Here is a 26,051-nt window from a genome sequence, read left to right as displayed (position 1 = left end):
TTTTTTTTTTTTTTTTTAAAGGAGGCAAATCTTTGCCTTTCTTTATTTTTGCGTAATCCCTACACCCAACATGGGGCTCAGAGTTACAACCCCAGAATCAAGAGGCACGCTCTCTATGGATTGAGGCAGCCAGGCGTCCCTGGGCTTTCTTTTTTTAACTGAAGTAGAGTTAATACACAATTTCCCATTAGTTACAGGTGTACAGCATAGTGACTGGACAAGTCTGTACATTAGGCTGTGCTCACAACAGGCGTAGCTGCCATCTGCCACCGTACAACACTGTCACGATATCATTGACTATATTCCTGATGCTGTACCCGCTACTGGTCTTTTCGTATTGTATTGTGTTTTGTTTTGTTTTTAAAGACCGTGCAGCTTCGGTCTTCTGAAGTCATGGTCTTTGAAGGCAGTTTTGAAACTCAGAATTAGGTTATGCTTTATGGTAGGAGGAAGAGGAGGAAATACTATAGGAAGAGTATGGATTATTTTTAATTTCTTTCTGAATTCATTATGGTAACTGTAGGAATGTTTCCACTTCACCAGAGTTTTCAGATATATTGGCATAATGTTATTTGTAACGTGTCCATCATCTTTTAAAATACCTTTGTAGTTATGTTCCTTTTTCATTCCTTATTTCATTTTAACATCGCTCTTTTTGCTTCATCTCACCATAATTTTTTGGTTTTCCTCTCAAAGTCAAGTTTTATTTTTTGGTTTTGGGTTTTTTTCATTTATAATTTGCTTTCTTTTTGTGGGTTTATTCTTTTTCTCTTTGCCTGGATTGGTTACTTTCATTTTAAACTTCCTTTTCTATAAAAGTTTAAGGTTATCATTTCCTTGAAACTACTGCCTGGTTGCAGCCCATAAGTTTGATGCCTTTGATTTTCATTAACAGTGTAAAGTATTTTCTAATTTCCATTTTGATATCTTTGACTCACAGGTACTTTTAGGAGCGTGTTTTAAATTTTCAAACAGAGGAGAAGGTGATTGTTTCCTTTTTTTTTTTTTTTTTTGGTTTTTAGTTACCTCTTCAACACTGATTCTTAACCTCCCAGCCCTGTGGTCAGGGGGTTGATCTGTAAGATACTGCTTCTTTGAAATTTGGGGAGACTTGCTCTATGGTCTAGTGTATGTTGGTTTTTATAAATATTCTCTGTGTGCTTCAAAATAATATGCCGCCTTCGTTACTAACACATGTCCTGTATATGTCCATTAGATCAAGTCTGCATACTAACCCTGTGTGTGTGTGTGTGTGTGTGTGTGTGTGTGTGTGTGTGAGAGAGAGAGAGAGAGAGAGAGAGAGAGCACACGCACACTTGATAAGGTGAATACTGAGAATGATGTATTAAAATCTCCCATTACAATGTGGATTTGACCGTTTCTCCTTGTAGCTCTTTCAATTTGGGGTGTATGTATTTTGAAGCTGTCTTAGTGGAGGTATCCGTGTCTAGAACTGTTGTATCTTCCTGGTGAATTGAACCTTTATGAATGTTTAATGACTCTCTTTATCTGTAGTAATGATTTTTGCCTTAAAAATCTGTCTTCTCTGGTTTTAATATAGCTACACCAGCGTGGCATGAGACAAGGTTTTCCATCCTTTTACTTTTAACCTTTTTTTGTCGTTTTGTTTCAGGTTTTTCTCTTGGAAACAAAAAGCTTTTTTTTTTTTTAATCTGTGTTAATGATCTTTACTGTTCAGTGAAGATTTTTCGCCCCTTTTTAATAACATACTTGGATTTATTTCTACCATTTTATTTTATATTTGTTTGCCCTGCTATTTCCAGATTCTTTTGCCTTTCTTGCATTATTTTAAATTGATCAAGAGTCTCCCATTCCTCATTTTTTTTCCTTCTAATGGTTTAGAAGTTACACATTTTGTTTCTCTACTTTTAGTGTTGATCCCAGAACTTGGAACATGAATATTTTAAAATGTTTAAAGTTAATCAATACTTTTAACCTCCTGATCAATACAAGGCCCTTGGAATGCTTTAACTGCTATTCTCTCTGCCTCCCAAATGATGTGTTTCATTTGTCTGGTACTTTGGTTCTATTTCAGTTTTTTTTTTTTTGTTTTTTTTTTTTAAGTCACTTAGTCGTTATCGTCATTGTGCTGTTCAGTCAATACTCGATTACATTTTCTTTGCTTATCATTTCTTCTCGCATCTCAGACCTTTCTTTTTGAATCATTTTCCTTTTTTCCTGAAATAAATTCTTAAAAAGTTCCTTATAGTGAGTATCTGCTTTTAGTTAAAGCCCTAACGACTTCTTGTCTGAAAACATATTTATTTTGCCTCACTCTTAGAAGATAGTGTTACTCTGTAGACAGTTCTAGTTTCACTGTTTTTTCCTTCCTCTCTCACTTTGAGAATATTTTTCCACTCATCTGTTTTGCTTGTTTTATCTTAACTGATACTCCTCTTTATTTTTTTTTAAAGATTATTTATTTTTATTATTTTACAAAGAGATAGAGAGCACATGCGTTGGGGGAGGGACAGAGGGAGAGAGAAAATCCAAGGAGCAGACTCCCCGCTGAGCACAGAGCCGGCTTCCAGGGCTCAGTCCCACTGCAGGGCTTGATCCCAGGACCCTGCGATCACAGCCTGAGCCGAGATCAAGAGCCAGACGCTCAGCTGACTGAGCCGCCCGGGCTCCCCACCGATGCTCCTCTTCAGGTGATCTGCTACTTTTCAATCTTCTCTCTTTTTTTTTTTTTTAATATCTGCGGTTCGACTGTGATGTGTCCAGATACGCATTTCTTTTTATTTATCTTCTGTGGGATTTGTCGGTTGAATCTGAAGATTGGTACCATTCATCAAAATGAGAAAGTTCTCAGCCCATTTTCTCCTCAGGTGTTGGGTTCTCCCCCATGTTCTGTTTCATTCGGAAACTCCAGTTGGATTTACATTGGGTCTTCTTACGTATTCTATATTGCCCAGTCTTCTTCCATATTTCTGTTTACAGAAACTATAGTCTCTTCAGATCCATCTTCCAATTCACTGCTCTTTTTTTTACTAATTTTTCTTTCAGCTTCATTGAGGTTAATTTCAGGGATTATACTTTCTTCATCTCAAGCAAATCTGATGCTTTCCAAAATCTGTCTACTTGGATTTCATAATCTGTTCTTCCTTTTTGATACTTTTCAATTCCCTCTTTTATTTCTGTGCACATGCTTGACATCATGCACCTACTTACTTCAATATTTGCCAGCTTTACAGTTCAGATTCTATAGTTGGTTTTTTCTGTTGTCTTTGACTTATGGTGGCTTATTTCTTTTGTGTTTAATTATTTTTTTTTTTATTATGAACCTGTGTTCTTTGAAGTCTTATCTGTGGGAATTCTTCGTGGCCTGAGATTAAAGAATGTTCTTCCAGAAAGGGTTTGTATTTTCTTCTAGTAGGCACCACTGGGCACTTTAAAGTTAGTTCGAGGTCTCTGGGTCCACACAGAATTCTGGCCTCATAGCCACAAGACTCAAGGTTTGTGGTTAAAAAATCTGGCAGGGGGGGACGCGTGGGTGGCACAGTGGTTAAGCGTCTGCCTTCGGCTCAGGGCATGATCCCGGCGTTATGGGATCGAGCCCCACATCAGGCTCCTCCGCTATGAGCCTGCTTCTTCCTCTCCCACTCCCCCTGCTTGTGTTCCCTCTCTCGCTGGCTGTCTCTATCTCTGTCAAATAAATAAAATCTTAAAAAAAAAAAATCTCAGGGGAGGTTTTTCTTATTTTGCATCCCATCTGGAGCAGAGGTTAAGGCTGGCTTTTATCCCCATTGTCTGCCTGTGATGGACAAGTTCCTTTTCCCTAGGACCTTATTGAGAGTATCCTCATTCAGACGTCTTAGCTTTTTCATTTACTTGACATTTTTACATTTATACATTCCCAGTGGCCTGCTTGCTGGTATGTTTGGTTATTTGAGGTTATGAGCTTTCTACTTGAGTATTTGCTTAACCTTAGTATGTGGGAATCCTGATGGCTGAATTCAGGTGTGTTCTTTAAGGGAGGATTTGCTTTCCGAACTTATGCTGGGTACCTAGGGACCGGTACACCTGAGACCACCTTAATCCCTTTCAAGGAGCCACAGGAGCTGCCAGAATCAATCTTCTGCCACTCTGTCCCCATCACGATAAGTTCGGTCCCTTGTCCCAGTGCTAGAGCAGGCATCTGCTCTGGGGAAACCCTGGCTTTCTTGGTTGTCTACTGCTCGCATTTCAGATTTTGTCCCTTTATTTTTTAACTTTGTGTTTGTGTATGTGCAACATTCTCTTGGTACACGTGTGTTTGCATGGGTTTCTAAGAGTCCCCTTATTTCCCAGTGAAACCAGCAGTGACTTAAAACCGTGTCGCTGTACTTCGTCCAGGATCTTTTGTGTAATAGTCGGAAGAGTGCCTTCCAGATGTTTTCTCTGCCTCCCAACTGAAAGTGAAAGCCCCAGGCCATCTCTTCTCTTCCGTGTCTTTCTACCCGTGTTTGGTTTTAGACAGAAGCGCTGCACCAGCTCCAGCTCCAACCCTGGTTCACAATCCCATTAACTGCTTGCTTGACCAAAGTCCAGAGTTCTCAAGTCCGTCCCTTGAGGACAACTTCACCCTGAATGATAGTCTCCAGGTTTAAATCCATCAGTTCCAGAGAAAACCCTTGGGCCCAGGTGCAAGGTGGAGGTGATACTTGTGGTTAGACCAATAATGAACCTAGAGAGGAGACCGCAAAATGGCCATGTCTCGTTAGAAGCTGTACTTGGACTTGTTAGTTGCAAGTGTTGCTCATTCTCGGCCTGAACTAATGTGATTTCTCACCTTTTATGTTTGCTATTTCCCATCAGTTTGACAGGAGAATGAATACCAGGTTTTTGAGATTAACATGATCGCTGTGAGTGGTGTTCCTGTAAGTTCAGCTACATCTGAAAAATGGCAGGTGTTTCTCATGTATCACATGTTCATTTCAATGAATGATTTTTGAAGAGGTGGCTAGATACTTACCTTCCAACATGTTCGGGATGACTAGTTCCTTCTTCTAAGTGTGTGGCGTCCCCTAATGACGACCCCTGGCAGCTGGAGGGTTTAACACCAAGCCCGTACAGCTGGTTTGTACCGCCACGAACAACATCGCATCAAGTTATTCATGATTGAAGATGCTTGTCACTCCCTGCTGAGTTTGTGTGTAATTTATGGATATGCACCCGTGTTACAGTCTCAGGGAAAGTTAATTTTATCTGCTGAGAGAGATACATTTATATTTTAATTCCTGCTCCCTGAACTTAACGTCTGTATACCTGTTTTTATCCAGAAATATGGTCAATGGGTGTATTGGTTTCCTTACCCGAGAGAGACAGAAAGATATTTCAAATTCCTGCTTGAGCTTTCTTTGAGAACTAGCTGGGGCCCCGTGGACCAGTCACAGGACTTACTTAGTTTCTGTTTAATCTGCAAAACGGTTGGTTGAGTTAGGCCCGTGTTCCAGCGCGTGGATTATGGAGTCACTGTAGGCGTGCAGTGTCATTCCAGGTGGTACCAGAGACCTCGCCCAAGAGAACATTAAATTCATGGGCTGTAGAAGTGACTTTCTCTTCTATTCTCCATCTGACTGTAGTGTGTCTTTAGTACTTCTCTCATGCTTGTTTATCTCCTGTAAGAAAGGCAAGTTCTCAGGCCCAGAACCTTTCCTCTTGTAATAGTCTGGAACTAGAATGTTCTGTCATTGCTGTCATTCTAGCATATATCTCCCACCGCCTACTCCAAACTTTTTACTCAAAAAAATGTCTTAACCCATGGGAAGGAAGAAAGAAATGCATGATGAACACCATATGCCTTTCACCTAGATTCACTAAGAATTTGCTTTTGGCAGTACTTGCTTTATTCCATGCTCTTGCTCCCATGATTCTCTGCCCCTCTCCCCTCTCTTTCTCTGTATGTTCCGAGGTATCCTGTCCTGCCGAACTGTGGTAGTGAAGTGAATTATAAGCCCCATGTTGTTAACAAATGCGGATTCAGAACTAAATTGATTTTCTAAAAGCCAGCCGTAGCCCAGTTTACTTATGCAAGTGTCGCGGGCTCCACTCTGAGACTGTCTTATGCTAGCTCAGTAGACTAATTATTTTGGATTTTACAGCAGTTACCTCAAACAACAAAGATCAAGAGAACCATTATCCGAGACTTTCAATTTCTTTGTTTAACAACTATTAATAGCTGCCTCTGCAATTAGTTACATTTATCGAGTTTCATATTTGGAAACACCTCAAAGTAATCCTTTCCTAGCCACTTCTACCCCGCCAAGACAGAGCCAAGAAACAAGAAGTCTGCAGAAAACAGATATTGCGGGGGCCATTCCGCAAAGCTCAGGGGCTGTGTTTACAGGCAAGCCCATGAGGAATTCCTCTCTCCGGTCCTCTTTCCTCTTCCTTTTTGCCGTGTCCCCATAAGCCGCCTGACCCAGAACAGAAAGAAAATAAGAGTGCTCAGGTAAACATGTCACAGCAGCAGGAAGCAGCGGTGAGCCGTCTGATGACAACAGAGGAAACCAAGGCAGAATTCTCAAGCACTGCTAAGAACCATCGTCTGCGCTTAGAACTTCTCATTGCGTCATCACCCTGCCCTGTAAGGGAGATGAGCCCACTGCAGGTCACTAATAAGCAAGACTGGACTGTGAACAGAAGGCTGTCTGTCTTGAGAGCCAGGCTCTTTCTAGAAGGGCTGGGCAGAGGTGGTATGGATTCGGGATTACAGAGTACAGGACGCAGTCTGGGCCCTTCTGGAGACCACTAGGACTCCATTGGGCAAATGAATTGTCATGGTGCAGCATTGTCGTTGCTGGGGTTGATGTTGATGATCCCCAGGCATGTAGCAAAGGTTGAGCTTGGATAATGGCCCTCTCGTACTTTGCGGGCGCACGTTGCACTGGGATTTCTCACCCGCACTCATATTTAGCAGAGCACCCACCGCAGGCCCTGGAGCACCAGGAGGGATACTCCTTGGGTTCACTCGCTGCCACGCCATAGACACCAAGGACTCTCGTCCCCTTTTACTTTCTCCCTGGGCTGCACCAGGGTCTTGCTGGGCCCAACCCCGTAGGCTTTCTACAGGTGCCGTATGTTCGGGGAGTGTCCCAGTAAGGCACACTGGGGGAGACCCCCAGTATCTTCCCATGCCTCACGCGCTCTGCCACACAGTTCCATCTGCTCCCACACTCGCTCAGTGTGTCTTGTGCGCCTGGCGCCAGGGGACATGGCATGACTGGGCCCTGTCTTGTGGAGCTAACACTCCAATGGGAAGCACACAGACACTGAAAAAGGCATCGCACAGCTCGAAAAGATGGTGGCAAGTGCTCTCTGTGGAGGGAACGTGGTAGGAGTGTGTACAGCTGGGGGTGTGTAGGAAAGACGGAAGGAAAAGCGTGCCCATGTGCCCCAGACCTCCTAGAAGTGTATCATCGGGTGAATGGGCTTCCAGGACACGGGGCCAGCATGGTACAACACAACACCTCTCCTGTCTGCCCAAAACCTTCAGTCCTCAAGTCCAAGGTCAGATGCCATGTCTTCCACAGGCCTTTTTCTTGCCCTCCATCCGTCCCCTCCAGCTGGAAGTAACCCTTTCTTCCTGTGTGTATTCATCTCTGATCAGCGCCTCTTCTAAACACCTGGTGTGTCCTGGGCACTATCAGAAATACAGCTGCCGTCCATTCAGAATCAGTGCCCACCCTGGGAAATGTGTGGCCTAAGCAGGAATGAACATCACAGTCCCCACCCTTAGGCCAGGCACTGGTCCCCGTGGATGGGCATTCCCTCCCATTCTTAGCCCCACAACGAAGTGGGTGCAGTTACCCTTCTCTTTGCTAGCATGGAAGCGCAGGGAATTCTGTTCATCACTCAGATGTAAAGACAGGAGATAATAATCCATGTTGGGCTAAGTGCTGTCGGGTCCTGATGGGAGTGTATGGAAGGGACCTAGCTGTAAGGAAATCAGAAAAACAGCCCACCTTGGGGCGCCTGGGTGGCTCAGTCGTTAAGCGTCTGCCTTCGGCTCAGGGCGTGATCCCAAGATCCTAGGATCGAGCCCCACATCAGGCTTCTCCGCTGGGAGCCTGCTTCTTCCTTTCCCCCTCCCCCTGCTGTGTTCCCTCTCTCGCTGGCTCTCTCTCTCTCTCTCTCTCTGTCAAATAAATAAAATCTTTAAAAAAAAAAAAAAGAAAAAAGAAAAACAGCCCACCTTGAGAATCAGACTTTGGTCTTCATCCCATCTCTGCTACATATTAGCTGTGTGGCTTTCCAGACCCTTCTTCCGACGTCACTAAAATAGAGGTATCTATACCCGCTTTAGAGAGTCCAATACAACCGTCCTTGCAGGTGGCGCGTGGCATCCGGCACGTGGTAGGTCAGTAGGTGGTAGCTTACTGCTCTCTCACCTGTGATGTAGCCACGACTTGCTTCTCTGTTCAACTGCAAGCGTCTTTGCGACAGTGTCTGTGTCTGATTCCACCGCGATGCCTCCTCGGGACCCTTCCTAAGGCCCTGCATTTATATGAGGTGTTCAGTCGATATTTGCAGATGAACGAGGGAGGCAGGGAAGGCGCGAGGGAATTGTGTCACCACACGGCAGGCATCCCTTTCGGCTGAGCCCTGGGTTTCGTCTCCTGACAAAAGGCTCCTAATATCGCAGCAGCTCTGGAAGAGAGCGGGCTCGTCCCCCTCAAAGTACCCAGCCAGCGTCGCCTGCTGGGGCCCCCTCCCCGGGGTTGGCGGGCGTGCGACACCAAGCGCGGCTTGCTCTTTCTAGTTTAAGAGACAACCTCCCACTGCTGTCACTGCGGAAGATGCCCAGATGGAGTGAAAACGCGAGCGAGGGAGGATGAGCAAAGACAGGGGTCAGGACCTGGGACGCTGTCTGCAGAGCAGGGCCGCCTGTGGGCCCCAGGCAGGTGGAGCGCCGGGCTGCGGGTCAAGGGGGCGCGCGTGACCACGGGGGCTAACCTGTGTCCTCTCTGTGTCCCTTCCCCGCCGCCCCGTCCGCAGGAACGGCCTGGGCGGCTGCCGGCTACGGACTGAGAGCGAGCCGTCGTGCGGCTCCCCGGTGGTCAGCGGCGACCCCAAGGAGGACCACAACTACAGCAGCGCCAAGTCCTCCAACGCCAGGAGCACCTCGCCGGCCAGCGACTCGCTCTCCTCCTCCTCGGCCGACGACCACTACGAGTTCGCCACCAAGGGGAGCCAGGAGGGCAGCGAGGGCAGCTTCCAGAGCCACGAGAGCCACAGCGAGCCGGAGGAGGACGACCGCAAACACAGCCCCAAGGAGGCCAAGGAGGCCCTGGGGGACAGCGGCTACGCGGCCCAGCACAAGAAGCGCCAGCACTTCGCCAAGGCCCGGAAGGTGCCCAGCGACACGCTGCCCCTCAAAAAGAGACGCACGGAGAAGCCCCCCGAGAGTGACGACGAGGAGATGAAAGAGGCGGCGGGCTCACTCCTGCACTTGGCAGGGATTCGGTCCTGTTTGAATAACATCACCAATCGGACGGCAAAGGGGCAGAAAGAGCAAAAGGAAACCACAAAAAATTAAAAACAAGTCACTGATTTGTTTTGGACTTTCGGCCATTTGGTTTTAGCATGTCAGGAGATTTCTAATGATTTGTGGCAATATCAGCAATTTAGTATTTTTTTTCTTTTTCTTTTTTTTCTTTTTTTTTTTTTTTGGGTTTGGTTTCTTTTCTTTTCCTTCTTTTTTTTTTTTAATTTGCCCCTTCTTTGTTTTGGACCCTTAAGAATTTTATTTTTAAAGGAGATTGAAGCCATAGAACTCATATTGACACTCAGCTGTTTTACAAAAGCTTTTCATTATCTGAAGACAAAACCGAAAAAGCCAAAATTACCATTGCTTCCTCCAGCTTTTGTCTCAGAAACACGTGGCTGAATCCGCAGGGATGCCAACGATCAAGCCACGGGAACACACATTCGGCACCTAGAAGGCACAAAGTGGGCAAAGTAATCATCGATCAGGCCCAACCCTTAGGTTTAAAAGGTCAGGGTGGCCACACCCAGTTGGGGTCGCTGAGTGAATGGGTGTAAGGCGACTGGGACAAAGAAGAATCCTGGTCCCCTGGGAGCAGACCCAGGCTCGTAGCGCTGGGCGTCCAACTGCACCAGGAGAACCCTTGGCCTTGCCGTGGGTTTCATTGCCATGAAGTGTGCAGGGGCGGGTGGACAGAGCGGGGCTGTCTCCAGTCCTTTGTGCTTCTTCTCTGTGAAGCCCAGTAGCATCTTAGAAGATGGACACGCTGGACCACTCCTCTTACACCAGGTGTCAGTGACTCATCATGAGAAGAAACTGGGTCAGTTTTTAGTGATGTTGCTCATCATTGAATTTTGTTCTGTATTAAATTAAGAGAATGTTCCACAAGCCATAAGCCTGAAGGTTGGCCCTGCACACACACACACACACACACACACACACACACACACACACACACACACACACAGGAGAGAGAGAGAGAGAGAGAGAGAGAGAGAGAGAGAGAGAACTGATGCAGAAAATAAGCTATGTCTTCTTAACTGCCCAAGTGAAAATCAACTCCAGGAAATTACAATCGCTGTTAAGGAAGAAAATAATGGTACAGATCTTTGTCTGTCTGTCAAAACTATTTGATTCTAGTGAAAAAATGAAAAGCTACAGAACCTGCCATTAGTATTGTGGTGTATTTTTCAAAGATTAAAGGCACATTGATGGACAAACAAAGTGAAAACATGGCAAAAACAAAACAAAAAACTCCTATACCGCCCTCAAAATGGAGTTTGCAATTAATGTCAGTCAGGACTCATCTTTGCAAAATCAGTGATTTCCACATTCAGCCAGTGTAGCCAGCAGAAATTTCTGATCCACAATGCATGGATTCCTTTGAAAAAAGAAAAGAAAAAAAAAGAAAAAAATCACAAAACACAAACTTTTTTTTATTCAAAAATAACAAAGTTCTTGTAAGGTAAATAATGTATTTAGCATGAAGCATGAATTATTTTCATATAAATATAGAAAATAGAGAAAAGGCTATGCCTCTAATTTTTAAGCCCTTAGGCTTAGAGTTTCTTTTGGTTTTCTCTTTTTTTTTTTTTTCCTTTCTTTCTTTTTTTCTGTTGTTTTTTTTTTTCCCAATTATTTTGTTTTGGTTTTTTGAAGCAGGTGTTTAAGGTTTAACCTTCTTCAGGGACAAATTCTGACTGTTGGGGAATCTTACTCTGCAATATAAAATATCTTCATGTTCTGGTAGGGCCTGGATGGTGGAGCTCTGTACTGCCTTGTCTGCACTTCAGCCCCCGACCCCCTGGTTCTCTGTTGAAAAGTGTGTCCTTTCTCTTTGTCTGTACATGTTTATCATGACGCAATAATTTGAGGGCAAACTTAGTAGTGAGTGTGTCTGATAGAATCAAGAGAATTATGGGACGCTGACTTGAGAAAACCATTACCGTGATTTGGTTCTAGCAAAAAGGCAGTGAATAATTATGCAAATTCGCCAGAAGAAGGGGAAGCACGCTAATGGGCCTTATTGGATGAGGGTGTGAGTTAGGGTACACGTGAAGGAGGAAGTGACATGGGTGTTGGAAGGACCAGCCCCAGACGGTTTTCCTGTGACGCCATCTCACAGTGGGAAGGAGGGGCCGGCCACCTCTGCCACCTGAGCACAGGAACCAACCTGGAATTAAGCCCACCTAGATGATGAGAGCCGAATTTAGACAACCGGACGATGTCACGCAGACCAGAAACTCTGTTATCTTTGCCTCAAAGAAATTATCTTGGGAGATCCAGAGAGCAATCTCTGAAAGAATATGATTTTCCACCCACACGGAGGGGAATTTTAAAACACAAACAGGAACACCCACTACCGGGGCCCAGGATGTGGTGGTGAGGGAGAGCGAGGGCAGTGGGGAGACGGTGATCTTTAAAGACAGGACGGTCGCGGGCCATCGTGGAGCCCAGCGGCTGGTGGCAGCCAGGACAGAGGGAATGAACTGGCGCAGACCCTGCGCTTTGCTTCCTCTGGGTTGCTGATAAGAGAACCTGGGGGAAAAAAAAAAGTCTACGCCCATATGACAGGTCAAGTTCAGGACCTGAACCTGAATACTTCCAGCCTGTTTGTTCTGGGCGTAGATGGGAAAGGATGTTATCACTGAAGTGCTCCGTTCCCTCCATCCGCCCAAGTATCTCAGCTCCGGAGCCTGAGCAACGCTTTGATGTATGTTGTCACCTGACCAAGCCCGGAAGACACCCCTTCGGCCCCCCCACCCCCCTCCCCAGGGTAAAGTTCAGACTTCCCTCCCAAAAGGCAGAGGCGGACATCCAGGACTGTTTCTGGTGGGGACTTCTTCCAGTCAAAACCCCCACAGTGGGCTGTCTCCCCTCATTTCATTTTTCTAAAGGAGCAAAGGCCTCTTTTAGAAAATAATAAAATGCAATGTGTGTGATTTACTTTTCTGATCTCTTTGAGAAATAGATAAATATCTTATAAAAGTGCGTTCTTAACTCCAGAACCACTCTTTTTGCATAAATACCTCATCGGGCAGCTTTCTAAGTGTTATTTTCCTGAGTCTCCCTCAGCGCCTGTGCAGGAGCTGCTGGGTGACTTCCAGGGGAATCTTTAGTGAGGGTACTTTTTTCTATTTTTCTTCTGTTTTTGGAGGCATACACATTATGCATAACCAAAACAATGGCTCAATTATGTTTAACTTTGTATTTTGATTGTTGAGGAAAAAAAAAAAGTATCGATGTGTATGTGGCCGTTTGTAGTGAATTCATTGCAGAATGAGGTTGTCCGTGTCCTTGCCGAGCCAAGGGGCGGAGGCACCCTCTCTCACTCCCTCCTCCAAGAGCAGTAGAGGATTTAAGCACAAGCCTATTTGTGAAAGAATATTTTGCTCCAATGTAATTCACTTTAGTCTTGGAATTACTTCCCAAACGTCAGGTGTTCTTTTAGCTTCCAAACTAGCATATGTATTCATGAGTCTGACAGATCGCCTGAGCACCGTTCAAGGGGTGTGGTGTTTTTGCTTTCATTTCTCCTGCTGGGAGAAGTGGCGTTTTCATGTGTCATTCCAGTATCTCACGTACTCACATGGGGCGGGGGGAGGGGGAGACGGGGAATTATAGCAATATTTAAAGATGCTTTGGAGAACAACCATGAACACATCAGCACCATGACATCTACAATTACTTGCTGTTGGCCCTCGGACACATTTAAGAGAAAGAGACTGTAGCTCTTTTTTCTTAAATGATATACACATAGACAGTTATTTTTATGCTACTCTAATTGTCTTTAATCTTTAGTACTGCGTGGAAAGGGTCCGCATCATAGATTTTTCCCAGCCTTATTATATACCATAAGCTCCTACTTCCCTTCCCTCTCTAATCAATATACGTTTAAGAGTTCTTTGGTAAATAAAGCTGTCTATTTGAAACTCAGATGAACCAAACCCACGTCTAGGTGGCGGATTGAGATGGCCAAGACGACTGCGGCAGGTTTCAGTCTTGGGGCTGAGTCTTCAAGAAGGGATGTGTCAGAGGCTTTCCCAAGAGCTGATTTTTCTCGGAGAGGCTTTCAGCGTGTCTGGTCCTTGCTGGGTGCTGCAGTAGCTACCACAGGGCATTCTAGAGGCTGCCGTTGCACTGAATGGCGTTCCTGCCCTAGGGACAACTTCAGGCTGGCAGCCCTGTAGAGTGAAAACCGTCCAGATGGTTTTTGTGCCCAGCTCAGTCCTGGGACCCACTGGGACTGCCCAGCACCAAGTGCTACCAACTCAACGTTTCAGTGACCCCCACACTACGCATGTGGGGTCTTAGCCTCTCGTTCGAAGGGCTTTTGGAGAAGGAATCAGAGTTCTGTACAAGTGACCTACATGGGAGGGTTTTCCATATGGGATTGAGTTAAATTCAATGTGACTTCTCTTTTCCCTTTAAACTTGATTCAGGTTGGGACTCGGTTTCTTTCTGGTGGATCACAGCTGCCCAGATGTTGCAATTTATTTTTATGTTTCTGTAGAGAAGTATTTTTCTTTCATCTTCAGGATTTTTGCCACCAAAAGAACACATTTGAACTCTGTGTCCCCTCTTGATTGTGACTTACCAGTGTTGACAGTTCAATCCTTAGTGTCGTAGGTCCCAGCCCTCCAATACTATATCAAACACTGTTATGCACATAACGCAGCACTGTGATCTAATTTAAATAATACTTTTTTATTATTTATACTACTATATATAATATACATCAACACTTTTGCTATATAACCTAAGTGATAACCCTCTTTTAGTTACCTGCCAAACTCGGGACTTTGGTTTATATTGCAGTTAACACAGTTACAAAGTTGTAATGGTGTCTTTTTTTCCTTTGTAACGGAATGTGTAAATCAAAGTATATGCATTGTGTGGTGTTCCTGTTTCTGGAGTTTCATGAGGATTTACACATGGCATTCAGTGTTCTGTATAGACCCGCCTACCTTTGTGAATTCATCTGTTAACCCCTCTTCCTTCGAGAGAGCACCCGGAGGTGGCTAACTCCTTGTTTTCTCTCTCTTCTACTGGTTATTCTTGAATTAAGCACAGACTCGTCAGCTCGGTTGCTTTATCATGAATAATGCGTGTGACCTTGAAATTCTTCCACAGTTCAGCAAACAAGTGCTAGCTTCACTGACCAAAAATTAAGGAAGGAAAATACGATTTTCAAAACGATCCATCTTTTAACGGCCGAAACCGATGTGTCTATGGTGCTGCATTTTGCTGTCTGTCCTACTTTTGAAATCAGACCTAGGTGAAAGATCACTTCTGACTTTACTGTGATATGCTCACAAGTACCCTTCCTGTTCGTTTTGTTAGCGTTGAAATCAAGACTATTTATTTGGAATATATTCAGCAGTGTTTTTCCACTGTATTTCATTTGCAAAAGTTGAGAACAGCCTTTCCTACCTTTTGCAAATAACTGATATTCCATATTGGATTCGCACAGACTTCGATATGGTGAGCCTGTCAAACCTACAAATTGTATTCATCCTTTCATTACTGTGGCCTGAGTTCCTCAACCCCCACCCCCTTTTTTTAGATGAAACTTAGCACAATTTCAGTTATTTAAACATGAAGCATTTCTTGAGTATGTATGTCGAGGCCATCGAAGCTCATAGCTGATTCAGTAACCAGTTTCATGCTGTGTTATTCACACTCACTACTGCCATGGTGAAATGTGGGGTGGGGGGGAGGATCCGGGTGTGTCTGGGAAGCATTATACACTTGTACACTTTTTTATACTCTGATTCTGTAACATTTCTGAGTTTCATTTTTGTTTTACAGAAGAAAAAACAAAAATAACAGTGATAAAGCAATCAGAAGACCAAGAGGTTTACTATCCGTGCTTAGGGTCGTCTGCCCTTTGCTGGCCAATAGCCCTACGTGGCCAAATGATAATTGACTAGAGTAATAATTTTTCAAAAGCCAATTTTTTTTTCTGTATTTTCTGTATGAAACTGCCAATATCATGAATAGAAAGGGAGAGCCGCACAGGAGAAAGAGTGATGTTCAGTTGCGTTGGTGTCTCCTAAAGGAGCCGTGTGGAGGCAGGTGCGATCAGCCGAACTTTAGGGACCTGACGGTGTTGCTTTGGAGGCGTCCATACTTGCATCTCGCATTCTTCACGTGTAATCATATTGCCAAAGACAAACTATTTCATCATTTATTGTAAATAACACTTTCCCCCAGACCTACCATGAAGTTTCTGTGATGTATTGTCTTCCAGTTGCAATAAAAAGTACTGAGTTGCATCAATTGAAGAACAAAGCCACGTCGTATTGTGTGCACCGCGTCTCCGTAGGCAAATGCCAAGCAGTAAAATCGTTTCTATTTCTTACCTGCCCTAGGGTGTGCGTTCCGTTTTTTTACAGTTCGGTTTTAGGGTCTCGGCCACACTTACTGGACCCACCCATCCTCGTACATCCCTTGTGGTTTAAAAAAAGAAAAATAATCACACACCTTTTGCAAATACACAAACTCCCAGCCAGAGGCTGGGCTCACTTGCGGGTCTCCGCTCTGGTCCAAAGAGTCGTTGGACAGCAAGCCTCCCACCACACAACTTAGAGCTTGTGGCTAACACAGAGTCTGCCTCTCTTCTGGAAGCTGGCAAACAGTAAACTGAAATGCTGCTTTGGGGCTGGAGCCGGCCAGTCTATCCCAGGTCCTAAGGGTTTCTTGTGATAACTTTTCTAACCCTTAAACTTTCTTCTGTAGATTTCATCTGTCACCAGTCTGTCACCCCCGCAGTACACCCCAAGAGCCAGCAAGGAGCTAGATGGCCAAAAGTGGTGAGACAATGAATAGATCGTGGCGCACCAGGCACCATGCTGGAGGAGTAGAGAGGGTGTTTTCTCTTGTGGTGGTTTCGTTTCTGTCTACCACGTAGCTCTGTAGATTCCAGCAGCAGCAGTAGGAACCCCGGGGGGGCTGGCCTGTGCATGGTCCTGCTGGGCCCCCACATCCACTGGTGTCTTACAGGTTCTCAGGCTATAACTCCTATGGTCGAGGTGTTACTACAAGGCCGGGGGGTGGAGGGGGGGCATATCTACTCCAGCGAGCGTCCTAGAAAGCCCTCCCCACAAGACTTCTCGAAGTGGTCTCCCAGGACCCCGCATGTTGGCATTGCTGCCATTTCCGTTCCCAGTGCAGAAATCACCTGCAAAGCTGCGGTGTCTCCTCCCGGACGACAGACCTTCAGTATTCGAGGAGAACTGGTTGGGAAGAAAAGCAGCAAGTCCTTTGGGCCGAATCCGGTGAATCAGGTAGGTGACCAAGTTGAGTATGCTTAAGGTCAAGTGTAACGGTCAAGCCCACATTGAAGGTTTTCCATAAGTGAACCTCAGGGTGGCTCGAAAAGAGACGCCCAGTTAGACCGAGTATCCAAATACCTCAGGGAGCTCTGTCCACACGATAACACCTCCAAAATGCTGATCTGACCTAGGGCATACTGACCATCCCACAGAAGAGAGGAAGGAGGAAAATCAGGTAGTCGGTTGTGACCTGCAGTGAAGACCACAACGCAAGGCCTCTGGGCTGCAATACAGTGTGAGTGAGAAAGGAGACCAGCAGCAAAGAATTGAAATACTAGCACGGCAGTAGAGCAAACTGCCCCCAAAGTCAAATTCATCGTTATCAGGTATTGCATGTTATTTTGGGTAACGATTCATATGCTACCCTCGCGAGGCCCTTCTCTTTCTTAATTCAAGAAGCATTCATTTAGGGGCGCCTGGGTGGCACAGCGGTTAAGCGTCTGCCTTCGGCTCAGGGCGTGATCCTGGCGTTGTGGGATCGAGCCCCGCATAGGGCTCCTCTGCTGTGAGCCTGCTTCTTCCTCTCCCATTCCCCCTGCTTGTGTTCCCTCTCTCGCTGGCTGTCTCTATCTCTGTCGAATAAATAAATAAAATCTTTAAAAAAAAAAAAAAAAAAAAGAAGCATTCATTTAGCAGCAGTTCTCTCCCGGTGACGGCTGGGGGACAGTGACAGGTGGAGCCAGCCTTGAAGGGACTTACAAGCTAATGGAGCCCTGAGTTGGCGTGGAAGGCAGATGCTCAGGCTTAAATGGCACCCTGAAGGGGCTGGGGCCCGTCTTTCTGGAGCAGAGCTCCCTGAGGGTTAAGCAGGGGCAATCTTACAGGAACAAGTTCAGAGTGTTGCCAGGTGACTGATTTGAAAGGACAGCACTCAGATGCGTCTCTAAGCTGCTTCTATGTGGGTTCACTTCCTTACCGTGTATTCACGTGCCTCCCCAGCTGGGTTCTGTGCCCCCAAGATGGTACCCGGCTGCCCCCTCCTCCCTCCAGTTCACACCCCAATTCCTTCCCTGAAAAGAGGTCAACAGAGGACGATCAGTGTCTTCATTTTATTAAAAGCATCGATATAAATGCAGAGAAAGAAGAACTCCCAGGTTCTAATAAAACTCACACTTGGAAGTGACTTTCTTTCCTTCCTGCCCTGTTTTTAACTGCAGCGTTTGCCAGGCGGTGCTGTGCTCGTGGCTGGGGAGCTGCGTGTCTTAAGGGTTCCTCGAGCCTCACTACGAGATTCTAGACGCTGCCTTGAAGACGTAATGATTCGCTGGATAGATGTGTTATTTCCATATCTAAATAATACACAAGCTCCCCTCTCATTTTTAGGTAATCTAGTTGTGGGCTGTCCCTGCAATTTAAAATTTCTTCCCCGACCATTGAAAATGGGTTCTTTTCCGAGAAGATCGGACAACAGTGTCTGTAAAGTTTACTCCTCAGAGCAGTGAAGTTCTCCCCGGCTACTTCAGGGACCCCGAGGACCCTTCTGTGTGTAGGTGTTGTGCTAGTGGCGTTTCTCCTCTGGTCTCTCCTCTTGACCGCTCTGCCTGATGAAGTGTCTGAACTCAGAAATCACCACCCTTCCAGAAAGTTCTGAACAGATGAGGGCAATTTCAGAGGGAGTCTGGGCATGACGAGGAGGCTTTTGTTTGTGTTGAAAGCTCATGTGTGTCGCCCTGCTTCTCTGTCTCATGTCTGTCGCCCTACGAATGACAAGGCCCTGTGTTATGTATAAACATAGTGACCATTTTTCCATTGATTGGGATACAAAACCAAGGAACTGGGGAAAGACAATTTTTTTAAAAGACTCAGATAGAAGTGAATAATCCAGTTTATTAAATGTCCACCCTGCCCTTTGTTTTGTGTGAATAAACCTCCCCAGGACAGCTCATTTCAGTAATGTCCTGGCAGCGGGCATCTCGATTTGCAATCGTTCTTGGGCGTGTTTGAAGAAAGTGTCCTAATGACTCGAGAACTGTTGGCCTGCTTCACACTAAAGTACTCAGGGAGCATATGGCTGAATTTCCTTCAAAACGCAGCAATTTATTTGAGAAAGATCAAGGAATTCTGTTTTATCTCATCTGCTCTTCATTTCAAAACGGATTTCTAAAAATGCGGAATGTAGAATTGGAGTGACGGGGTAAGTCCGAGAGCAAGACCGTGGCTGATTTCTTAATCCCCCTGGGATGCAGTTTCTTGATGAACTAGGTCCGTTCTGTTCACGTCGTAAAACTGGAAGGGACCTGAGACCCCACTGAGTCCACGCTCCCTGTCTTACTGACTTGGCGGCTGGGGCACAGAAAAAGTAAGGGATTTGCCCAAGATGACACAGCTCGCCAGTGGCAAAGCTGGACTCAAGGGAGGAAATTGTCCTTATCTTTTGTCATACCCAGCTGTCTGGCATGCAATTATCATCATCACGCCTGTGGAATTTTGTAGGTGGCCATCCCCCACGGGCGCACACGTAATGTTACGTCCTCTGCATTTTCCCTATAGCTCCCGTGAAAATGACTTTATTTATTTATTTTTTTAAAGATTTTATTTATTTGACAGAGAGAGAGACAGGGAGACAGGGAACACAAGCAGGGGGAGTGGGAGAGGAAGAAGCAGGCTTCCAGCAGAGCAGGGAGCCTGATGCGGGGCTCCATCCCAGGACCCTGGGATCACACCCTGAGCCGAAGGCAGACGCTTAATGGCTGAGCCACCCAGGCGCCCCTGAAAATGACTTTTTAAATGATACCTAACATTCTCCTGAGCGAATGCCTATCATCTTCAACTCTTCCCTTTCCTGGCTTACATTGCTTAGACTTTCTCTCTACGACAAGTAATACCACAATGAATATCTTCGGGCATGTGGCCATTTGCATGTTCTCAACTTGTCTTCTGTTCGCTAGCCTGTTGGACCGTTGGGACAGAAGTGTTAGCAATGTTACAGGTCTTCAGACATCAGTGCGAACAGCAGCGAATGAAAACACCGCACCCTCACCAGTATTGGAATTTCTTTTTCTCCTCAATTTTTGCCAACAGGTAAATAAATCTCCGTTATTACTGTTTGAATTGTCATTTAATTACTAGCAAAGTAATTTTTAAGACTTCTTCATAATTTTCTGGTCATTTATTTTCTCTTTTCTCAATCATCTATAACCAACTACCCAACAGTTCAAAAGAAAAGGAAATCAGATACATGGACTCTTGTACCATGTTCCCGATTAGCCAGTAAGTGGTGCCAAGGTGACCAACCCCATCCCCTGAACTCAGGTGACCCTTTCATCTTCAGACCCTCTAGCTGTCCTCCTACTGAAACAAAAATCTCACTCTAAAACTTTCACCGGAAGATCCTTGAACTAGCCTGAAAGTCCACAAAAATGCAGACCTAAGTCTTCTTACACATGGCAGCCATTTCTGCGTGTGGAAACAATAATTTCCTCCCTAAGTCTTTTCCAGAATAAACATCTTCAAGTTCTGCCTACTCTTTCCCTCTTAGGGACATGTTGCAGTTTGTGATTGAAACTGAGAGCTGAAAACAGAAGTCCAGGTAGGTTTGAGCAGGAGGAAGTATCACCCCTTCCATTCTAGAGCTTCCGTTTCTAGTCAGGAAACCAAAGACTGAATTTTATTGTCAGAAGACTCATGGCGCCACTGATTCAGACTGAACTTGCTGTTAACTAAAACAAATAAATCCCAGCCGTTGGTGTCCTTCTCCAGATAATCATTTGGGATCAAAGTGCAGGACTTTGTATTTATCTCTCTTAAATGCCACCTCCCTGGATGTGGTCCGCTGTTCCAGGCTGGTTGAGATTACCAGCGGGGAGCGGTGTGAGGGTCCTGAATTTGCCAACCCAAACGCTTTCCCTCCAGATGTTGGATCACAGATCAGAGAATGTCTTTTGTATATTGATTAGGACAAAGCTGGAGCCCCGCGGCACGGCTCTGGAGAACCCCTGGTAGGTCAGTTTCCTTCCGATCAGCACACTCTGAGGGCAGGTGCACTCGGCCTTATGAAAATGTAGCCTGCCTTTCTCCACCCGATCACAACTGTCAAGTACAGCCTTGATCTCCAGGTATAAATCCATAGTTTTCCTTTATAAAAGAGGAAATAGAGTCATACTCTATGATAATTGAATTATGCAAATCTGAAGTAAGGCAATGGGAAAGAATAAAGTTTCACTTAATGTACAAAACTTGAAGTGATTGCAATCCTTCTTTATTCCTGTGGGGAAATTAGTCTTGACTTATGCATGTATTAAATTATATGGGGTCTTAGGGAACATAGCCCCATAAAAGCAACCACGCTGTATTCATCCAGTCCTTCCTTCTTCATTCACTTTCTGTATCTTAGTGAGCCTGAACTGGCTTCCTTGCCAAGAGCTTACAAACCATTCTGGTAATAATCCATCCAAGAATATTGCCCAGGGGAGCACCAAGACTAGATCCACAGTTTGCAGACAGCCTTCTGTTTACAATCAGGAAATTCCAGAATAATGCTTAGTGGTGTTTCTTCAGTCTCTGTGCAAGCCTATTTAGAGGACTGCCGTATCTAGCATGTAGTTAGCCTCTAAATATAGTCAAATGCATTTAAAATAATTGGGCCTCCTTAAAAAAACAAAAAACAACAACTCAGAAGTTGAGTTTGGTTACTTCAGACACTTGTTTATTTTTAAATACATGACACCTTATCCAGCATGGCATCTGTGGTTAAGCCTGTCCAAAAACATGAAAGGATAAAGAAGAATTTAAGAAGAAATAGATTCAGAAAGTTTTAAAATAGATTTTCTCTTTTTCGCTCACAGTCAACCCACACTTGTGTTTCAGCAACTGCTACGTGCCAATCCAGATAAGTGCCGGGGATGCAGATGAGAAATCTGGTCCCTACCTTCCGGCGTGATCACATCCCAAAGTCTAGCTGTGGCGATTAAGGGGTGTCTCTCTGGCAGCTGGTATAACGTTCCCCAAACTTCTCAGTAGTGGGTGGTCTTTCTTAGGCCTAAAAATACTGGTTACAAAGAACAGTACAGCCTTTGTCTCCCCCTCCCTCCCATCTCTCCACTCCTCACCTCTGTAAGCTGGTGTGCAGGCAGGAAACAGGGCGCAGGGTTAGCTCTGCTCCCAGGCTGAGCTCAGCTGAGGTAGGTCAGGAATGACACTGGATGCAGCAGGCCCGAGGCCAGCACACCGGTCCTGCCCCTTTCTCGTGCCTCCTGTCCACTGTGCACAGGGTGTCTGTCCCACACAGCCACCTGACACGTCACTCTGTCTTAAAATCCTCCCATGCACCCTAAGCTCTGGCCTCAGGCCCTGATTCCTCAGCCTGGTCCATGAACCTTTCACACCTGACCCCCACCAGCCCCCAGCCTGACCCCCTTCCCCCTGCCGTGCCCACTCTGAGCTCCACCTGCTAGGTCAGCTACACTTGCTAGGATGTCCCTTGATGCCCCTTTCCCTTGGCATGGACTGTCCTTTCTGCCTTTCTGGAATGTTCTCTCATCCCATAAAGCTCAGTCCCCCCCATTCTCTCTGTGTTCAACTTCCATACTCCCTGCTCCCACGATACCTGTAGTTTGAATTCCCGTATTCTAGCACTTACCATCGTTCCCTCTAGCTGTTCGTTTCCCAGACCGTCTGTGCCATGTTCTCCCGAAGAACAGGCGTGTTGCCCTGTCCATGTCTTTATCCCCGGGGCCTGCCATAGCCTCCGGCACTCAGGGGTCACTCAGCACCTTTTGAATGGACAGACGGAGGGGCATAAGTCACTGCCAGGCCCCTAGCCTGGACGCTCCCCAGGAGAGCCTCACGCACCCTCCTCCACCTGCGGCCAGAGCAGCGTGGAGCGGAGCTGGCCGCGCATTTGGGAACATGTGGGAACGCAGTAGCACCTCCCACCCAGGAGAGCTTCTGGAGGTGAGGCCTCGCTCACCAGTCTGCTTGGCTGTTCGGGAGTGAGCAGGAGCTGTTTGGGTGGCTTGTCCAGGCCGCGTGCATGCCCAGACTTGGTGCCCTCAGATGATGCCGCGGCTGCGGGCAGCAGGGTGAGGGGGCCAGCCTCCTCCCACAGAGCCCCACCCCCAGAAATGTCACAGCCCGAAGGGCGTCCAGAGCCTCTGGACAAACAGGACGAGAGAAGGGACAACCCCTACCCCGGGCCCCCCCAGACTCCCACCTCTCAGGCCAGCCCGGCCTTGTCTCCTGCTGCCTGTGGCTGTCCGGGGTGGAGGCGGGGCGTGGGGCGGCGTGGGCACGGCCGAGGTGGCACCAGTCTTTGACCAGGCCTTGGTTTCCAGCTTTTGTCACACCGCCTGGCCGTGCCGGAGCCCGTTTCCATGCGGGAAATCACATCACANAAACTCCCCAACGGAGCTCTGCCTGCAGGGTAGAGGTCAAAGTGCAGCAAACCCCACGGGGGGGGGGGGGGGGGACAACGATCGATGCGCTTGTCGGCTTTTAATGACAATCAGTTCTCTCTCTGGCTCTTTGCTAAGGAAGCGTCATTGAGAACAATTGCATTTTGTGAACCTGGTCGCCGGCCTTGAATTTGCAGCTTCCTCCAGCTGATGGGAGTCCGAGCGCCTTGTTCCTGCCCTGCTCAGTCAGTCGCACGGTATGCTCAGTTGTACAATTAATGTTCTTTCCAGTCTGTTTTTTAAGTTAATGTGACAGCTCCACGAATCAGGAAAGAAAGTCCATCCTTACACTTGAGGTCTCAGGACGGGGCTGGGGAGAGCCGGGGCGGTGGCCGGCCTCTTTGCTGACCCTGAGAAAATGAAGCCAAATGCTGGTGTGAGGGCAGACTAGGCTTTCAGTCCCAACTCTGCCCTTTACCAGCTATGTGACCTTGGGCAAATCACTCATCCTCTCTGAGGCTCTGTTTCAGCATCTGTAGAATGGGATAGTAATAGTACCTACCACGGTAAGGTTGTTAAGAGGATTAAATGTCATGATGCATGAAAAAGAAGGTTAATATGACCTGTGTCACATCTAAGGGGCATCTGAGAGGCTCAGTAAATGATTGTTATTATTAATTACTACTACTGTTATCATCATTTTATCCTTAAGAATCCCAGAACAACCTAGTCCAGCCTCCATCTGTGCCGACACACAGATATGGCCATTGCAGAACAGTTGAAATATAGAATCCCAATTGAGATGTGCTCTAAATATACTGGATTTTAAAAACTCAATATGGAAAAGACGATGTAAAACATTTCATTAACACCTTTGAAAATATTGATTACATATTGCAATAATATTTGGATATATTGGGTTAAACAAAATATGTCATTAAAATTAATTGCACCAATTTCTTTTTATTTTTCTAAAGTGGCCACCATTAGAAAATTTGAAATTACATATGCAGCCCAGATTCTGTTTCTCTTGGACAGCACTGTTCTCTCTACATGGAGTTGCTTTCAAAGAAGTCCCATCAAATAGCCGAAAGTAATCGACAGTGACAATGACAAAAAGCAAACAACAAACAAAACACCCAGGAATTTCAATCTTTAGTTTGTGTCTCTTTGAAGAACAACATATAAGCACCATTCATGCTTCTCACAGTTCCTTTCCTCTTGTCCCAATTTCCTTGCACTCAGTGCTATTTTGAAGCCTCTCCTTTGCCACTTCCCCGCCCCCACTGCCAAGTACTCCTAAACCATCTCCCCACTTCAGCCCACAGGACATTTGTGTGCTCTCCACTGTTCCTCCAGCCCCACGACTACACCCTCTCTCTATAGGACCCTTCCTCTCCTCCTCCCACCTCTCACGCCTGGCCTTTTCTTATCTACTTCCTGAATTAGCGTCTCCGAGGAACTGCTCTCTGGCTTTGACAGCCGCTCCCAAGGAACTTGGGTGCAGCAGAGCAGACTACCATTAACCAAGGTCACAAAAGACTGATGGATAAACCAGCGTGTCCACGCATTAACTGACAACAGAGAGAGTCTTTTTCGGGGACCATATGCTCCCTCCGCAGTGGAGGAGCACTGACCCTAAGTTTATACCGTACGAGAGTGGGGTGTGCATTGCACAGAGCGAGGGGATAACATCTACACAGAGTGTCCTATGATGTCAAGTGTACATGGCAGTTCCTAGTATCAGGATTCTCGAGAAGACGAATTGGTCAGTTTGGTGAGCTCAGTACTAGAACCAAGAAAATCTGAAGAGAAGAGATTTTATCAAAGCCATGGAAAAACCCAGTGGATGCTTCCAGCCTGGCCACCAAGTGTAACTACCTGGACGCCAGAGTGCCCAGATTCCCAGATTTGCTGACTCCCTCTTGGCCAGGGCTGGATAAACACAGACACATTTTTATTCTTAGCTATCTCTTTTCCCAAACTCCTGGAGAATCGTGCTATTCTCCTCCAGCCTGGACAGGAGGCATTTGATGGGGTTTCAGCTCAGTGACAGTCAGTTCTCCCTTCTAAGAGTAAGCAGGCTTGTCCCCATGACTTGGTCTCAAGGTTGACCCGTGTCCTTGGCCCCAGTTCTGGGTTGAATTGTGCCTCCCCCTTCTCCACATTCATCTGTTGAAGTCTTGACCCCCAGTCCTTCAGAATGTGACCTTATTTAGAAATAGGGTTGTTGGAAATCGGATTGGTTAAGGTAAGGGTGGAATAGGGTGGGCCTTTCATCTAATAGGACCGGTGTCTTTATGAAAAGGGGACATTCAGACACAGATACGGAGGGAGAAGAGCATATGAGGATTGGAGGTAAGCTACCACCAGGCAAGAAAGTACCTGGAACAGATACTTGCCTGGCCTTCAGAGGGAGGCTGGCCCTGCTGACCCCTTGATCTGGGACTTTCAGCCTCCAGACCTGTGAGACAATACCTTTCTGTTGCTTCCCAGTTTGTGGTGGTTTGTTACGGCGGCCCTGGGAAACGCATACAGCCACCAACAAATAGAGCTCCCTTTACGGGCGGCAAATCTTTCTGCCATTACAGGTAAACTCCTCCTCATTTCACTCTGGGAAGGAACCTTTAATCTTCAGGTTTTGAAGATAATCTGCTATCACTCATAAATGCTAATCACATTATTAGTATTATGAACAAAATCTTTTAAAATGAAACATTTAAGTTCTCGGCTTTATTTATTATAAGGTAGTCTTGCAAACTCCTCGGAGGAAACGTGCTCTATTATGCGCTCATCTTGTTTTGAGAATTGACATCAGAAACTGTCAAGGCGAGGAAGTCTTCTGCGTTTATGACTGCCATTTGGAGATATTGTTCATTACGCTTCTCAAGG

The 26,051-nt window shown here is 46.0% G+C and overlaps 1 protein-coding gene across 1 annotated transcript in view; it reads left to right on the top strand.

Moving 5' to 3' along the window:
- Positions 1 to 15,772, top strand: part of FOXN3 (forkhead box N3) — a 225,763-nt gene extending 209,991 nt beyond the window's left edge. Inside the window, 1 exon segment of the mRNA XM_019800403.2 lies at positions 9,001 to 15,772. Within this exon segment, the coding sequence (XP_019655962.1) occupies positions 9,001 to 9,541 (541 nt within the window). The 3' untranslated portion in view covers positions 9,542 to 15,772.
- Positions 15,773 to 26,051: the final 10,279 nt, after the last annotated feature.

The sequence above is a fragment of the Ailuropoda melanoleuca genome, chromosome 14 (genome assembly GCF_002007445.2).
Source record: "Ailuropoda melanoleuca isolate Jingjing chromosome 14, ASM200744v2, whole genome shotgun sequence".
Lineage (NCBI taxonomy): Eukaryota > Metazoa > Chordata > Mammalia > Carnivora > Ursidae > Ailuropoda > Ailuropoda melanoleuca.
The sequence above is the reverse complement of the archived record's forward strand: the minus strand, read 5'-3'. Positions and strand labels throughout refer to the sequence as shown.